This window comes from Neoarius graeffei, chromosome 11, assembly GCF_027579695.1.
Source record: "Neoarius graeffei isolate fNeoGra1 chromosome 11, fNeoGra1.pri, whole genome shotgun sequence".
NCBI lineage: Eukaryota > Metazoa > Chordata > Actinopteri > Siluriformes > Ariidae > Neoarius > Neoarius graeffei.
Genome location: NC_083579.1, coordinates 80,659,885 through 80,674,865, shown reverse-complemented (window position 1 = coordinate 80,674,865; position 14,981 = coordinate 80,659,885). Strand labels below are relative to the sequence as shown.

General features: G+C 38.0%; 1 protein-coding gene across 1 annotated transcript in view; it reads right to left on the bottom strand.

The window, feature by feature from the left end:
* Nucleotides 1–7,409: 7,409 nt before the first annotated feature.
* Nucleotides 7,410–14,981, bottom strand: part of ncmap (non-compact myelin associated protein) — a 46,340-nt gene continuing 38,768 nt past the window's right edge. The window contains exons 3-4 of the mRNA XM_060933190.1: nt 11,471–11,555; nt 7,410–8,270 (exon numbers count right to left, since the gene is read on the bottom strand). Of these exons, the coding sequence (XP_060789173.1) occupies nt 8,009–8,270; nt 11,471–11,555 (347 nt within the window). The 3' untranslated portion in view covers nt 7,410–8,008. The remainder of the gene's footprint in view (nt 8,271–11,470; nt 11,556–14,981) is intronic.

Sequence of the window (14,981 nt, the reverse complement as noted above, 5' to 3'; positions counted from 1 at the left end):
CTGGCAAGTCTTTACTTCATAAAAGGATTTTTTTTGTTTGTTTGTTGCTTTCTAAATCCACTAGGGGGTGCTGTTTCACTAAGCCAATGCCTAAAATGGCGGTCAATATTGGTACACCATCATAGGTGTCCTGGGTGTGCAGTGTGGAGAAAATTTAAATCCAATCCCCTTAATGGTTCTTTGTCTTGTCCCTGTGAAGGTTCTATGTAGAAACCCCTTAAAGGAATTCAACAACCCATTAACTATCCAAAGAACCCTAAAGGACCAGTTCCTCGTCATGTTACTGAGAAACTAAAGTGTAAATTTCCTCTGTCTGAAATCTTGCTGATGGTGGAAACCTTGAAGTAACCACTTTACCACTGATTTTTACAGTCCTGACACTGAAGAGACCTTCCATAAGGCAGATTCTACCGTAACTGGATCCATTAACCACTTGCCCATAAAATAAGAAATTTTTCTTGTCCTTTTTTCAGTGAGGTAATATTTTCAAGATTGAAAATATGGTATTTGGTCTTCTAAAACAGCACGTCATTTAAAAATACAATGAGTATATCAATAAAAGGTTTTTAAAGAATAAAGTTCTATTTCTCTGACATATCTGACAGACATAACTCCCATTTTAAAAATCCCTTTCATTATCCCTGTTGCTATCGTCAGTGAATGATAGACTCCGCCATTATGGATCTTTGGTAGTTATCGTGTGGAAGCAGGCTTTATCATTTTTGGGTGTCAACAGAGTTGAAATAGATTAACCACGAAAAAACTATTTCATTCACGAGAGAAGCCCACAGTTATTTTTAAAAAATGCTATCGTCAGTCTGTCAATCAAACGCACCTGACGATAGCAAAATTGAAGCCCTCACCACGCACATGTTGACTGACGCAAAGAGGAAATTCTACTGCGCGTGATTTTTGTGACAGCAGACATTTACTTCCGGGCAAGACTTGGAGTTCTGACAGCTAGATTTCATCAAATAAATCAAGGTAAGATTTTCAGTCAGCTATCCTGATGATAGAAATTTTTGATGATAGAAACATTGAGAATATATTTGTGCATTCATATTAAAATTTTTCTGGAGGAAAACTATCATAAGTTGGGATAAATCAGAGCCACTTGTGACCCTTTCAGCCGACAGGCCATTTCAATGTGTTATTTCCCCGCGAAAGTGACACAGTCATGTCTATCGTCACTGTTCTGACAATTATTGTTGATATTTCAATTTTGAAAATAAATTTTATCTTTATTTCAATATTTTATTTTACCAGTGGCGTGCACAGATAGACACGAGGTGGTGCTCAAGCACCTGCCCCTCTGTCCAAAAAAGTGCCCTTTTGAATTTTTTTTTTTTACAGTTTACTGAGGCCAGTGTCAACATGATCTTTTAGAAAATCCGCAGCATTAAAAGCGTGTGTGAAAATAATGTCCCGATGTGTGCCCCCTCCGCGCACACACACTGGACCTCCTGTCTCTCTTGCTCTGTCACGTGAACAAGCGTGCAGTGCATTCAATGTGAGGTTGCAGCAGCATAGCGTCCTGGAAGCCACGGCCTTGTCGTAGCGCAGACAACACATCGGGCAGTCAGTCAGCTCTTCCCCTGCCCCACCAGCCAGCTAACACATGAATCGAGTGAAAATGTATTGTTTGCCCTTTAAGCCCAAGCTGTAATTATTTTGTCGTGAAGTAGCCCGTCGCATACAGAAACAACTGCACATAAGTATTATATTTTTTGCTAGACCATTTTCAGATTTAGGAAAACAAAAATTTCTTTTTCTATTTTGTTCAACTAGAGATTCCTGGCAAAGTCAAAAAGCCTTGATGTAATAAATTAACATTAAGTGGTTGTTTTACACCTTTAAAAACTAAAACGGGTCAGTGGCGACCCGAACACAAGAGGAGGCTTACATTTCAGACTTTTATAATAAGGTGTTCCACATGCGCAAAAAAGTGCCCTTTTTTCCTCCCAGAGCACTTGCCCCCCAAAAATGTCTGTGCACGCCACTGTATTTTATTATTTGGTTCTAGTGATGAGGTATTTTAATATCATTACTAAATTTGTCAGATTAATAATCAGGGATGAGAGTTTTCCGCTTTTTGGCGGAATTCCTCTTTTTTTCAGTCAAAATGGACCTTTTTTATATTTGTTGCAAATCCGTTGAGAGAATTTTAGGGGGGTAGGGTAGGGTCTGGTACTATTTCTGCGCGGCCAGAAATTTTTGTATCTTGCCAAGGGAGACCTCTAGTGGTCATATTTTTCCATAGCAACGCAGTTTTCTATTCCTTTTGTGCCTTTGATGTTGCCGTACTCAGATGTATTCAGTTATTTACGTTATTCAGAAGCTGAACGGCCAATGGTTTTGTGATCTGTGTTTATGGCCAGAAAGCATTTGCCTGTAAGTAATTTATGTTAATCTGCCTCTCAATAATAATAATAAGAAATGATCTGACATGAATCTTCCTACATAAGCGAGAATATCTTTTTACAGTTAATGTATTAAATGGTAACCGTTAGCTTCTAAATGACGTTTCCCATAGATGTTAGCCTTAAGCTAACTGCTCAGCTTTCATTTGTCCTGTACGTAGCCTACTCTTTCTTGTGTTGTGTGATTTATAATCCAAACATAGCTTAATCCAGATACGCTTTGCATGTCTTGTATGTCAGTTTTACAGATAAATCTTCAGTAAATTCTTCATAAATCCACCAACGGACTCTGAAAGTTTATTGAAGAAGTTGTTAGCTATCTGCGTAGCTCGTTGCCACGCAACCAGGGAAGCACACGCACGAGCGGGGGCAGAATAATCGTACTTTCTCATAAGACGTTAGTTTGCCGTTAGTTTGTATTTGGTGTATAACCAATGTCTCGTGTGTTGTGATTGGCCCCTGTATCGGCATTTGCTGAATGACAACCAATCCGTATTCACCTTCTTAAACCGCCTTCCCGCGCTACATGATCGGTTGTTTGCACGTGTGGAGGACTGCAGCAATACTCGTGTCTGCAGTTTTGTATCAATCAAAATGCCGAATGTTATCGAGACTCGCGACAAAGCTAAAGTGCGAGAGATAGATGCGGATCTGAAAAACAAGTTTCGATGGAAGCATGCGGAGCAAGAGAAAGGCCAAGGAGGAGTTAGACAGGGAGCAAAAGAAAGCAAGGCTGGAGCACGTGGACTCCGGCTGAAAAGAGGGAGAGGACCAACAAGCTTTTAGCTCTTGCTAAAAAGCTCAAAATAAAGAAGAAATAAATTGTCTGCACCATGAAACTGTAAATAGTTGTATATATTGTAAATAGACAAACACTTTATAGAACCAAAGGAAAAATGTATTCATAAATCATATAAACAGTTTGGGACTTGTACATGTATGAGGTAAGAATCTACAGCTTCTATCAAATTTGCACATTTTATATAAATACTAGTGATAAACCATTATTTAATATAGCAGTGAATGTGTTATTTTAGTTTGGATTTAGAGCAGCAAATTTGAAGTATCATGTTGGTGCTCACCTGGAATGTATATGCAAAATTTATCACAAAAGGCCTATGTCAATGTTTCCTTTACATAGGTGTAGTTGATCTTTATCAAATGAAAGTTTAAGTAATGTATGTACTTGAGAGTTCTACTTTTGTATAAGTGTCAATTTTGTAAGCAAACAGGGTATGGTATTTCAACAACATTTGTAAAATTTTGATGATAAAATAAATGGTTTTTAGGGTAAAAAATCTCTAAAATCCATGAGCTCCCAGGGGCTTCGCCCCCTGGGCCCCCACCGGGGCTTCGCCCCCAGACCCCAGGCGAATTTTTCAGATTTTTTTCATCACAAGCCTCTCTCATCCCTGATAATGTAAGAAACAGTTTTGTTGCTATTGTCATCTAGAGCGTCTGTCAGAATATGATGGTAGACGTTAGTTTGTCAGATTTTGATGATAGAAACCGATGTGTTTCTGTTGTCATTTAGCATGTCTGTCATGTCAGGCTTTTATTAATTAGTTACCAGGACTACTGTCCTAAAATTTACTGTGAATGTCCAAGACCCCAAATGCTACTAGAAAAACTTAATAGAATGATCAAAATAATCAATTCAGCAATTTAAGGAGATGGGACTTAACTGGCCTCTGTTATGGTAGAATCTGCCATACTGTAAGTGCTAAACAATCATCTTGCAGAACTTTACACTAAACACTTTTATATAATCAATTTACGTGGCTTGTTCACCATTACATATCCTTCTGTTAGTTTATACTACAGAAATGATAATGTATCAGAACAAGTGCATTAATATAAGCCTTGAATTTATTATAGCTGAAACTGTCAGAGCTGCTGTTACAGTAAATGAATCTCATTCTGACCAATCAGAATTGAGAATTCCATGACTTGGTGGTGTGCAAGTTGAACTTGTAGAGGACTCTTAGTAAGCACCAGTGATGGCAGAATTAAAATAATTTTTGTTTTTCATATCCCAACAACATAAGCTTTATTTACAAAATTGTGAATGTGCAAAATTCCACTGTAAATGCCACCTTTTACATCAAATTGCTGTCTGAAAATGTTCGAGCTGTTTTTTGTTTAAATAAATGCATTCAGTTACACACTATCCAATGCATATATGATTTGTACCATAGACAATTTTAATGTTTCTTTTCACTGAGAAAAGAAGACATTATGTGAAACACATTTACGATGGAAGTATAAGGGCGGTCATTGGACTTCAGGTGGGTGTTTGGTAAATATATACTTTTTTTTGGTAGATTGCTTTTAATGAATTCTTCAGTCATGTGTATTTCAAGCTGTATAATTTGATGAGCAGTGCTTTTGTTTCTTCATGATTGTATATAGACACTAAGCCTCTGAGGAAGAGGTACAAACCCCATTTCCAGAAAAGTTGGGATATTTTCCAAAAAGTGATTAAAAAAGGTCTGTGATTTTGTTAATTCACATGGACCTTTATTTAACTGACAAAAGTACAAAAAAGATTTTGAACAGTTTTACTGATCAACTTTAATTGTATTTTGTAAATGTAAAAAAAAATTATATATAAAATTAAATTAGAATGTGACGCTGCAACATACTCAAAATTCTGGACAGAGGCAAAATCAGACTGAAAAGTTTATAGGATATTCAAGTAACACCATTTTGGAAGATTCCACAATCAGCAGGTTAACTGGTAACAGGTGAGGGCATCATGATTGGGTTTAAAAGGAGCAGCACCAAAGGCTCAGTCTTTGCAAGCAAGGACGGGGCGTGGCTCACTGCTTTGTGCCAAAATTTGAGAGAATTATTCAATTCAAAAAGAACATTTCTCAACACCGCAGAGAATTTAGGTCTTTCCAAATCTACAGTCCATAATATTGTGAAAAGATTCAGGGAATTCAGAGACATCTCGGTGTGTAAAGGGCGAGGTCAGAAACCACTGTTGAATGGGCGTGACCTTTGAGCCCTCAGATGGCACTGCCTGAGAAACCGTCATGATAATGTGACAGATATAGCCGCGTGGGCTCGGGAGGACTTCAGAAAGCCGTCGTCACTTAACACAGTCCACCGCTGCATCCAGAAATACAACCTGAAACTGGTTTACACAAGGAGGAAAACCTTCATCAATTCTATGTATTGTCTGAGCAGGACAATGCCAGGCTTCATTCTGCACGGGCTACAACAGTGTGACTTTGTAGATCTAGAGTGCGTGCGCTTGACTGGCCTGCTGCCAGTCCAGATATGTCTCCTATTGAGAACGTATGGCGCATGATGAAAACGAGAATCAGACGATGGAGACCATGGACTGATGAGTGGCTGAAGTCTTGTATTAAGCAAAAATGGACACAAATTCCAATTGCAAAACTGCAACAATTATCTTCAGAGCCCATACGATTAAAAGGAAAGGTGATTTAATACAACGGTAATAATGCCTCTGTCCCAACTTTATTTTGAGTGTGGCAAAAAAAAAAAAAACTACCTACTGCAGGCATCAAATTCTAACTTTGTTTATATTTACAAAATACAATTAAGTTGGTCAGCAAAACTATTGAAAATCTTTTCTTTGTACTTTTGACCGTTAAATAAAGGTTCATGTGAATTAACAAATCACAGATTTTTATTGCATTTTGGAAAATATCCCAACTTTTCTGGAAGTAGGGTTTCTAAGTAACAATTTTTTCCTCTCCCCTCCCCCTTTTTATTTATTTATTTTTTTAGTTTTTTATTTACAGTATTGCTCTCAGGCTTGAAAATTGGATAAAACTCTATAAGAACAGCTTTAAGATTTTTCTCTCACTTCTGTCCATTAATAAGACCTTTAGCATGTTGTAGATTTGAAATTGTGTTAAATGTAAGAAATGGAACATGCCATGCTGTTATAGGAAAATAATCAACGCTGGCCTGACGTGAAGCAGAGGGAAATTTCCTGAGCAGTACTATTTTCCTAGAACAGCACATCTGGAAGTGTTTTATTCCTGTTGTAACTTTTACTATTGCAAATTTTAATTTAGTAATGAATGACATGTTCTTTTTAACTGTTTACAATTACATTTAATGTTCTGGAACATCCACAAAACAAATTATGCTGCATTTGATTTACCTCAGAAGTGGGAAGTCGGAGTGGATAATGACCTCAGCTTGGCCCTCTGTGCGCTAAAGGTAAGAAGTAAGGGGAAAATTGGACACCTCCATGTTTGTCTTTACTAGCAATAAGCTGTCCAGCTATTTGGTGAGTGATGCATGTTTTCCTCCTTAAAACAGCACACTGTTTGGTCAGTGTTTATAGAGTTAACAAATGAATGTGTGTATTTATTTGATCTCAAGCAAATACTTGTGTATATACAGTATAGCTCATTTAAAGGTAACAAATGCTACTTTGCTGACTACTGAACCATGTTGATTTGATGTAATTCCCTGAAATCAGAGGAACTTGGAGTTGTGAAGACCAGGCTGAGTTCCTGAGTAGGAAATTCAGTTTGATTTCTGTTACTTTTCTTGGTTGGAGTTACAAATTACGAGCTCTAGTTGAATACAGCATGTGTACCTGTAATCACTTGCGTTGCAACACTAAACCAGTTGTTCCTTGATGTTCTCTTGAAGTTAATAAGACAGAAAAATGTCATGTTGCCAAGAAACTGTAAAGCACAAAGTCCTCCATCCTGAAGACTTTCCCATGGAAGAAAACTTCTGACTGTTAGAAAGTACTGATCCTGGTGATTCCTTCCAAAAATGTTAAATAAACATCTCCTCACATTATCAATAATTATACTTTTAAATAACACATTTTAAATATGTGAATGAACTGTTACTATAGAAACAATAACTTTTGGATCAACACACACGGTTAATATAACCTTCGTTTATGCTACAACACCTTCTGCTTCGAGAATTCAGCAATGCTGTGGACACTTATTAAACATCTGCAGAATTTAACAACTGCCCTTACAATTAAAGGGTTTTCTGTTCTTTATTTTAAATAAACGGAAACATAATTTATTGTTAGTAGTGTTGGCAGTAGTTACACATTACAGCCTTCATTCTGTATTCACTACTGTCTTTCCACTTGGACTCAAACGAAATTGATTGAGATATACTATTATTTACTCAGTCATGGCATTTTGTGAGGTCCCTGTTATATAAGTGGATAGTTTCAATTTGCAGAGACCACAATGTGGAATTATTAGGTGAAATGGCCACTCGTCCTTCAACGTGTTAACAGAACACTGGAATGGTTTACTCAGAGCTATAATGAACCCTAAAAGTCCTCCGTGGACAGTTTGCCCATGCTTGGCTGTCAAAGTTCCCTGTGGTCCATTTAACCACTAACTTCTTTTGGTCCTAAAATGTCCCCAGTGGTCCACTGGCTACGTTTGGGCTTCAGAGGTGCTCAAGTTTCTCAGTATACCAATGGTTCAGTGTTTGAGTCTTTCTTTTCTTTTTCCATGTCCTGGTCATCATCCTCTGATCAGTTTGTTCATTCTGGGGGTGTGTCTTCTCGTCACCCAGCACAATGGATTCCATTCAAGTCACATTTTTATTTTTTACGTATTTTCGATTGATGGCGCATGGTGTATCGTGACCACAGTGGAGTCACTGGTCATGCTGACTTGCTCAGCCACGTTGGACACCTCTATTTGTGGTAAACGGAATCCATTCTCCAAGGTATTGGGCATATGTACAGAACCTCCCAAGCTGGTGCTGCCTTGCATGTTCTGCATCGGCAATGCCATTGTTGTTGTTGAGGTCGTGTTTTTCCGTGGTTTGCTGGAAGTCCCACTGAGCATCCTCCTCGTGTGCATCTTCCTGTAGCACAAACAAACAATGTTCTCCTTATTTAGTCTTTAAACATGTGAATAATAAACAAGCCAACTCTTAATTACCATTTAAGAATAAAAATAAAAGGGTTATTTTTATCTTTCTTCAATTTACCTTTATCAGAATCATTTTATTGCATTCCATTATGAGAACATAAAAGGGAGAAAATATTATTAAAGGTCTTCAAGCTGAGGAACTTTTTTCTTTCTTTAATGCTGTAATAAATAACCCTTTCCACTAAACAATAATAAAATGACCAGTGAAATTATATACAACATATAAGCACAGGCCACTTTATTAGGAACATCCATCCACCTGTTGTTCTGTTCTCTGCAGTTCTGTAATCAGCCGATCCCTCGCCAGCAGCACAATGCATCAAATCACACAGATACAAATCAGGAGCTTCAGTTAATGTTCACAATGTTCAAACATCAGAACGGGAAAAATCGTGATCTCACAGTGTGACTTTCTTTCACTGTGGTATGGGTGTTGGTTTGATCCAGATAGACTGGTTTGGGTATTTCAGAAACGGCTGATCTCCTGGGGTTTTCACACACAACAGTCTCTAGAGTTTACACAGAATGGTGCCAAAAACAAAAAACATCGAGTGATCGAATGACAGTTCTGTGGGTGGAAACAAACGCCTTGTTGATGCGCAAGGTCTGAGGAACATGGACAGATTGGTTCGAGCTTTCCAGGAAGGACAGGACAGCCAAGAACAGGAATCTTGGAATCAAGAATAAGTTCCTGTGTGTGTATGTGTGTTTATATATATATATATATATATATATATATATATATATATATATATATACACACACATACATTATATATATATGTGTGTGTGTGTATATGTCCATCTCAAAAAATTAGAATATTGTGAAAAAGTTCAATATTTTCCATCAGTTATTTAAGAAAGTGAAAATGTTATATATTATAGACTCATTACACAAACTAAAATGTTTCAAGCATTTTTCTATTTTAATTTTAATCAGTATGGCATACAGTACAAAAACATAAAAAACCCATCTCAAAGTATTAGAATATTTCATTTCGAGTTTGAGTAAAACAGTATGAACACAGTGTATCTCTCGGTCTAGTTCAGTACACACAACCACAATCATGGGGAAGACTGCTGACTTGACTGTTGTCCAGAAGATGATCACTGATGCCCTCCACAAGGAGGGTAAGCCACAAAAGGTCATTGCTGAAAAGGGTGGCTGGAAAAGGTGCACAAGCAACAGGGATGGCCGCAGTCTTGAGAGGATTGTCAAGAAAAGTTGATTCAAGAACTTGGGAAAGCTTCACAAGGAGTGGACTGAGGCTGGTGTCAGTGTATCAAGACCCATCACGAACAGATATCTTCAAGAAAGGGGATACAACTTTCGCATTCCTAATATCAAGCTACTCCTGAGCCAGAGACAATGTCAGAAGTGTCTTATCTGGGCTCAGGAGAGAAAGAAATGGACTGTTGCTCAGTGGTCCAAAGTCCTCTTTTCAGATGAAAGTACATTTTGCATTTAATTTGGAAATCACGGTTCTAGAGTCTGGAGGAAGAGTGGAGAGGCACAGAATCCAAGGTGTTTGAAGCCCAGTGTGAAGTTTCCACAGTCTGTGATGATTTGGGGTGCCATGTCATCTGCTGGTGTTGGTCCACTGTATTTTACCAAGTCCAAAGTCAACACAGCCATCTACCAGGAGATTTTAGAGCACTTCATGCTTCCATCTGCTGACGAGCTTTTTGGAGATGCTGATTTCCTTTTCCAGCAGGACTTAGCACACTACCCACAGTGCCAAAACTACTACCAAATGGTTTGCTGACCATGATATTACTGTGTTTGATTGGCCAGCCAACTTGCCTGACCTGAACCCCATAAAGAATCTATGGGGTATTGTCAAGAGGAAGATGAGAAACACCCGACCCAAAAATACAGATACGCTGAAGGCCACCATCAAAGCAACCTGGGCTTCAATAACACCTCAGTAGTGCCACAGACTGATCACCTCCATGCCACACCGCACTGAAACAGTTATTCATGGTAAAGGAGCCCCAACCAAGTATTGAGTGTATAAATGAATATACTTTTCAGAAGTTGGACATTTCTGTATTGTAAATCCTTTTTTGATTGATCTTAGGGAATATTCTAACAATTTGAGATACTGGATTTCTGATTTTCTGATTTTCATGAGCTATAAGCCATAATCATCAAAATTAAAACAAAAAAGGCTTTAAATATTTCACTTTACATGTAATGAATATAGAATATATGAAAGTTTACCTTTTTGAATTAAATTATGAAAAAAAGGAACTTTTTCATGGTATTCTAATTTTTTGAGATGCACTAGTGTGTGTGTATGTGTGTGTGTATATATATATATCTCATCTCATTATCTGTAGCCGCTTTATCCTTCTACAGGGTCGCAGGCGAGCTGGAGCCTATCCCAGCTGACTACGGGCGAAAGGCGGGGTACACCCTGGACAAGTCGCCAGGTCATCACAGGGCTGACACATAGACACAGACAACCATTCACACTCACATTCACACCTACGCTCAATTTAGAGTCACCAGTTAACCTAACCTGCATGTCTTTGGACTGTGGGGGAAACCGGAGCACCCGGAGGAAACCCACGCAGACACGGGGAGAACATGCAAACTCCACACAGAAAGGCCCTCGCTGGCCACGGGGCTCGAACCCGGACCTTCTTGCTGTGAGGCAACAGCGCTAACCACTACACCACCGCGCCGCCCACACACACATATTATATTATCCAGCTTGCCTGCGACCCTGTAGAAGGATAAAGCGGCTAGAGATAATGATATATATATATATATATATATATATATATATATATATATATAAAAACCACAACACTACAGTTTCTGCTTTTTGAAAAGGTTGATTCTTTGACACAAACCTATTTAGGAAAATACTTTTATAGCATGTACTCACCAGTTAAAACTGAATTGGTCCCTTAACAATTAGACTGATGTGCTTACACATTCATCACTAATTTAAGTGCGCCTTCTGTCTTTAAATATGTTTATCGGCTGCATACAGGGATTTACCTTTAAACCCTCTTCTTATTAACCTGTTGTATGCTTATTTACTACGGGAACATGCAGGCCTACAATAAAACATTCAGCCCATAATATTCCACTCAGTCACTGTGTCTTATGTGGATTTACTTGTTATATGTCTTCAGGATGATGAGTAGTATGCTGAGGATGATGATGATGCCGATGACGATGACTGCAATCATGGCACCTGAACCTGGAAGGGGGGGAAATGTTTTGTTACAGATTATTGCTTACTACGTCTGTGATTTGATGAACCTTGGTTAGTGTGTTTTTAAATGTGTTTTCATTCAGTTGCTAAAACACTCTAGTCTGTTTCGGAGGAGATCATGAAAATGTCTGAGCTGTGTATCAAATCAATCAACAAATTCACCAAAATGTCCAGATTTTGAATGAGCTCTATAACTGAGATTTGACACTTACATGAAGATGAGCAAAATAAGTAATATTTCATTCAATACTATGACATACACAGTGAGTTACTGAAAGAGTGAACAGTCATATTTATGTATTACAACTTTTAAAATCAACTATAGATAATTAGTGTTCAAATAGTTATATTTTAAACTTTGATCAAACATTATGCAAGCTGATGCTCACCCTGACGTACTGCTGTTAATTTTTATATGCTCTGTGTTGAGTGACAATTTCTCCAGGTGAGTGTCAGCCAGCATCGAGTGCAATGCAGACAAACTGCATTACTGAGGTTTTGCTTTTTTTTTTTATAACTGGATTTTGGTCCAGTTCTAAAAATAGGCAGTTCATTGACGTGTGACTATAAATCTAAAAGAAGGATAGCTAAGGCTCAAATAAATAAAAATAGAATAATAATTACAGCCAAATCAAATTTTTATGAGAATTTTTTTATACATTTTCATATTTTAAATTAAATACATTTAAATAAAAATATATATATATAATTTTATATACATTGCACATTGTGTGCATCACTGTTCTCTCAAGGCTTCTTCACACTACCCTTTCTCTTTCCATGCTGTCTGTTGTTATCTGCTGTTATCTTCTCTGCCTGTGATAGTCTGTGATATCTTCTGTACAGCCTTATACATAAGAATAGCACTAGCATAAATACGGTATAGAAATGGGAATCATGTACTATCAATAATTTAAAAAAAACTTACTTATTGCTTCATTCTCCTCTCTTCGACCAAAAAAGTATTTATTTACACTGCCTCCACTGCAGGCCTTGTCTGTTCTGTTCTACTTGTTAACTAGTTGTTTCTTGATTATTTAGCGAATGCATTGAATTTCATTTTCAATTCTTTCATCTCCTTTTCTGCAAATTTATCAGCAGTACATTGCACTGTTTTCCGTACTCAATTAAACATTACGTTAATCTCTTCAGTTCTTTTGCAGTTCACGTCACCCACTGCTTCTCTGCATGTGCAGCCGAGTACACTTCGAACAGACAGTACATGAGCACATGGGATTTGATTTGTTTAGCAGGGCAAGTAGATGCAGGAGATGAGAGAGTTCAGCACCGAATTAAAGCTTTTCCCTGTGCATGTCTTTTTGATTTTTATTGGGGGGAATAGGTGCACCATCTGGAGCCTTGTCTTCAGGAAACAGCACATGAATAATACAGGGTTCATGAGGTCAAGTTTTCCAGCTGCATATGAAATGAAAGTATTTATAATAAACAGCTTTAACTACAATGTGTAGACATGTACAAAAGAAAAACATTGAATTCAAGTATTTAATGTCTAACTACTGGTGCTTCAGAGAGTTTTAGACGAACTAATAGCACTCGGATCTGAATGATCGCAAACTGGTGAACTGCTCCCACAGCTGAACTGAGGGCGTGGTGTGCTCATCAATCCAAAATAAACAAACACAATCATGTTTAAACAGTGCTTTTATTTTGCCATAAAGCCATAACTGCATAGTGACCAAATAACCAAACACAGTGACCATTAGTGACGAGTGTTACTTTCTAACACTGAAGAACACACACAACACACCCTTGTTTTACTATCCTGTTGAGGATTTTCCATTTAATTGAGCTCTGAATTACTTATTTCTTGTATGTGATGCCTTTTCTGTCTCTGAAGAAACCACATAATCTTACAATAATAACGGTAAAACAGTCTGAGTTGAACTATGTACAGTGGTGCTTGAAAGTTTGTGAACCCTTTAGAATTTTCTATATTTCTGCATAAATATGACCTAAAACATCATCAGATTTTCACACAAGTCCTAAAAGTAGATAAAGAGAACCCAGTTAAACAAATGAGACAAAAATATTATACTTGGCCATTTATTTATTGAGGAAAATGATCCAATATTACATATCTGTGAGTGGCAAAAGTATGTGAACCTTTGCTTTCAGTGTGACCCCCTTGTGCAGCAATAACTGCAAGTAAACATTTCCGGTAACTGTTGATCAGTCCTGCACACCGGCTTGGAGGAATTTTAGCCCATTCCTCCGTACAGAACAGCTTCAACTCTGGGATGTTGGTGGGTTTCCTCACATGAACTGCTCGCTTCAGGTCCTTCCACAACATTTCAATTGGATTAAGGTCAGGACTTTAACTTGGCCATTCCAAAACATTAACTTTATTCTTCTTTAACCATTCTTTGGTAGAACGACTTGTGTGCTTAGGGTCGTTGTTTTGCTGCATGACCCACCTTCTCTTAAGATTCAGTTCAGGGACAGATGTCCTGACATTTTCCTTTAGGATTGGCTGGTATAATTCAGAATTCATTGTTCCATCAATGATGGCAAGCCGTCCTGGCCCAGATGCAGCAAAACAGGCCCAAACCATGATACTACCACCACCATGTTTCACAGTTGAGATAAGGTTCTTATGCTGGAATGCAGTCTTTTCCTTCTCCAAACATAATGCTTCTCATTTAAACCAAAAAGTTCTATTTTGGTCTCATCCGTCCACAAAACATTTTTCCAATAGCCTTCTGGCTTGTCCATGTGATCTTTAGCAAACTGCAGATGAGCAGCAGTGTTCTTTTTGGAGAGCAGTGGCTTTCTCCTTGCAACCCTGCTATGCACACCATTGTTGTTCAGTGTTCTCCTGATGGTGGACTCATGAACATTAACATTAGCCAATGTGAGAGAGGCCTTCAGTTGCTTAGAAGTTACCCTGGGGCCCTTAGTGACCTTGCCGACTATTACACAGCTTGCTCTTGGAGTGATCTTTGTTGGTCGACCACTCCTGGGGAGGGTAACAATGGTCTTGAATTTCCTCCATTTGTACACAATCTATCTGACTGTGGATTGGTGGAGTCCAAACTCTTTAGAGATGGTTCTGTAACCTTTTCCAGCCTGATGAGCAACAGCAATGCCTTTTCTGAGGTCCTCAGAAATCTCCTTTGTTCGGGCCATGATACACTTCCACAAACATGTGTTGTGAAGATCAGACTTTGATAGATCCCTGTTCTTTAAATAAAACAGGGTGCCCAGTCACACCTGATTGTCATCCCATTGATTGGAAACTCTAATTTCACCTTCAAATTAACTGCTAATCCTAGAGGTTCACATACTTTTGCCACTCACAGATATGTAATATTGGATCATTTTCCTCAATAAATAAATGACCAAGTATAATATTTTTGTCTCCTTTGTTTAACTGGGTTCTCTTTATCTACT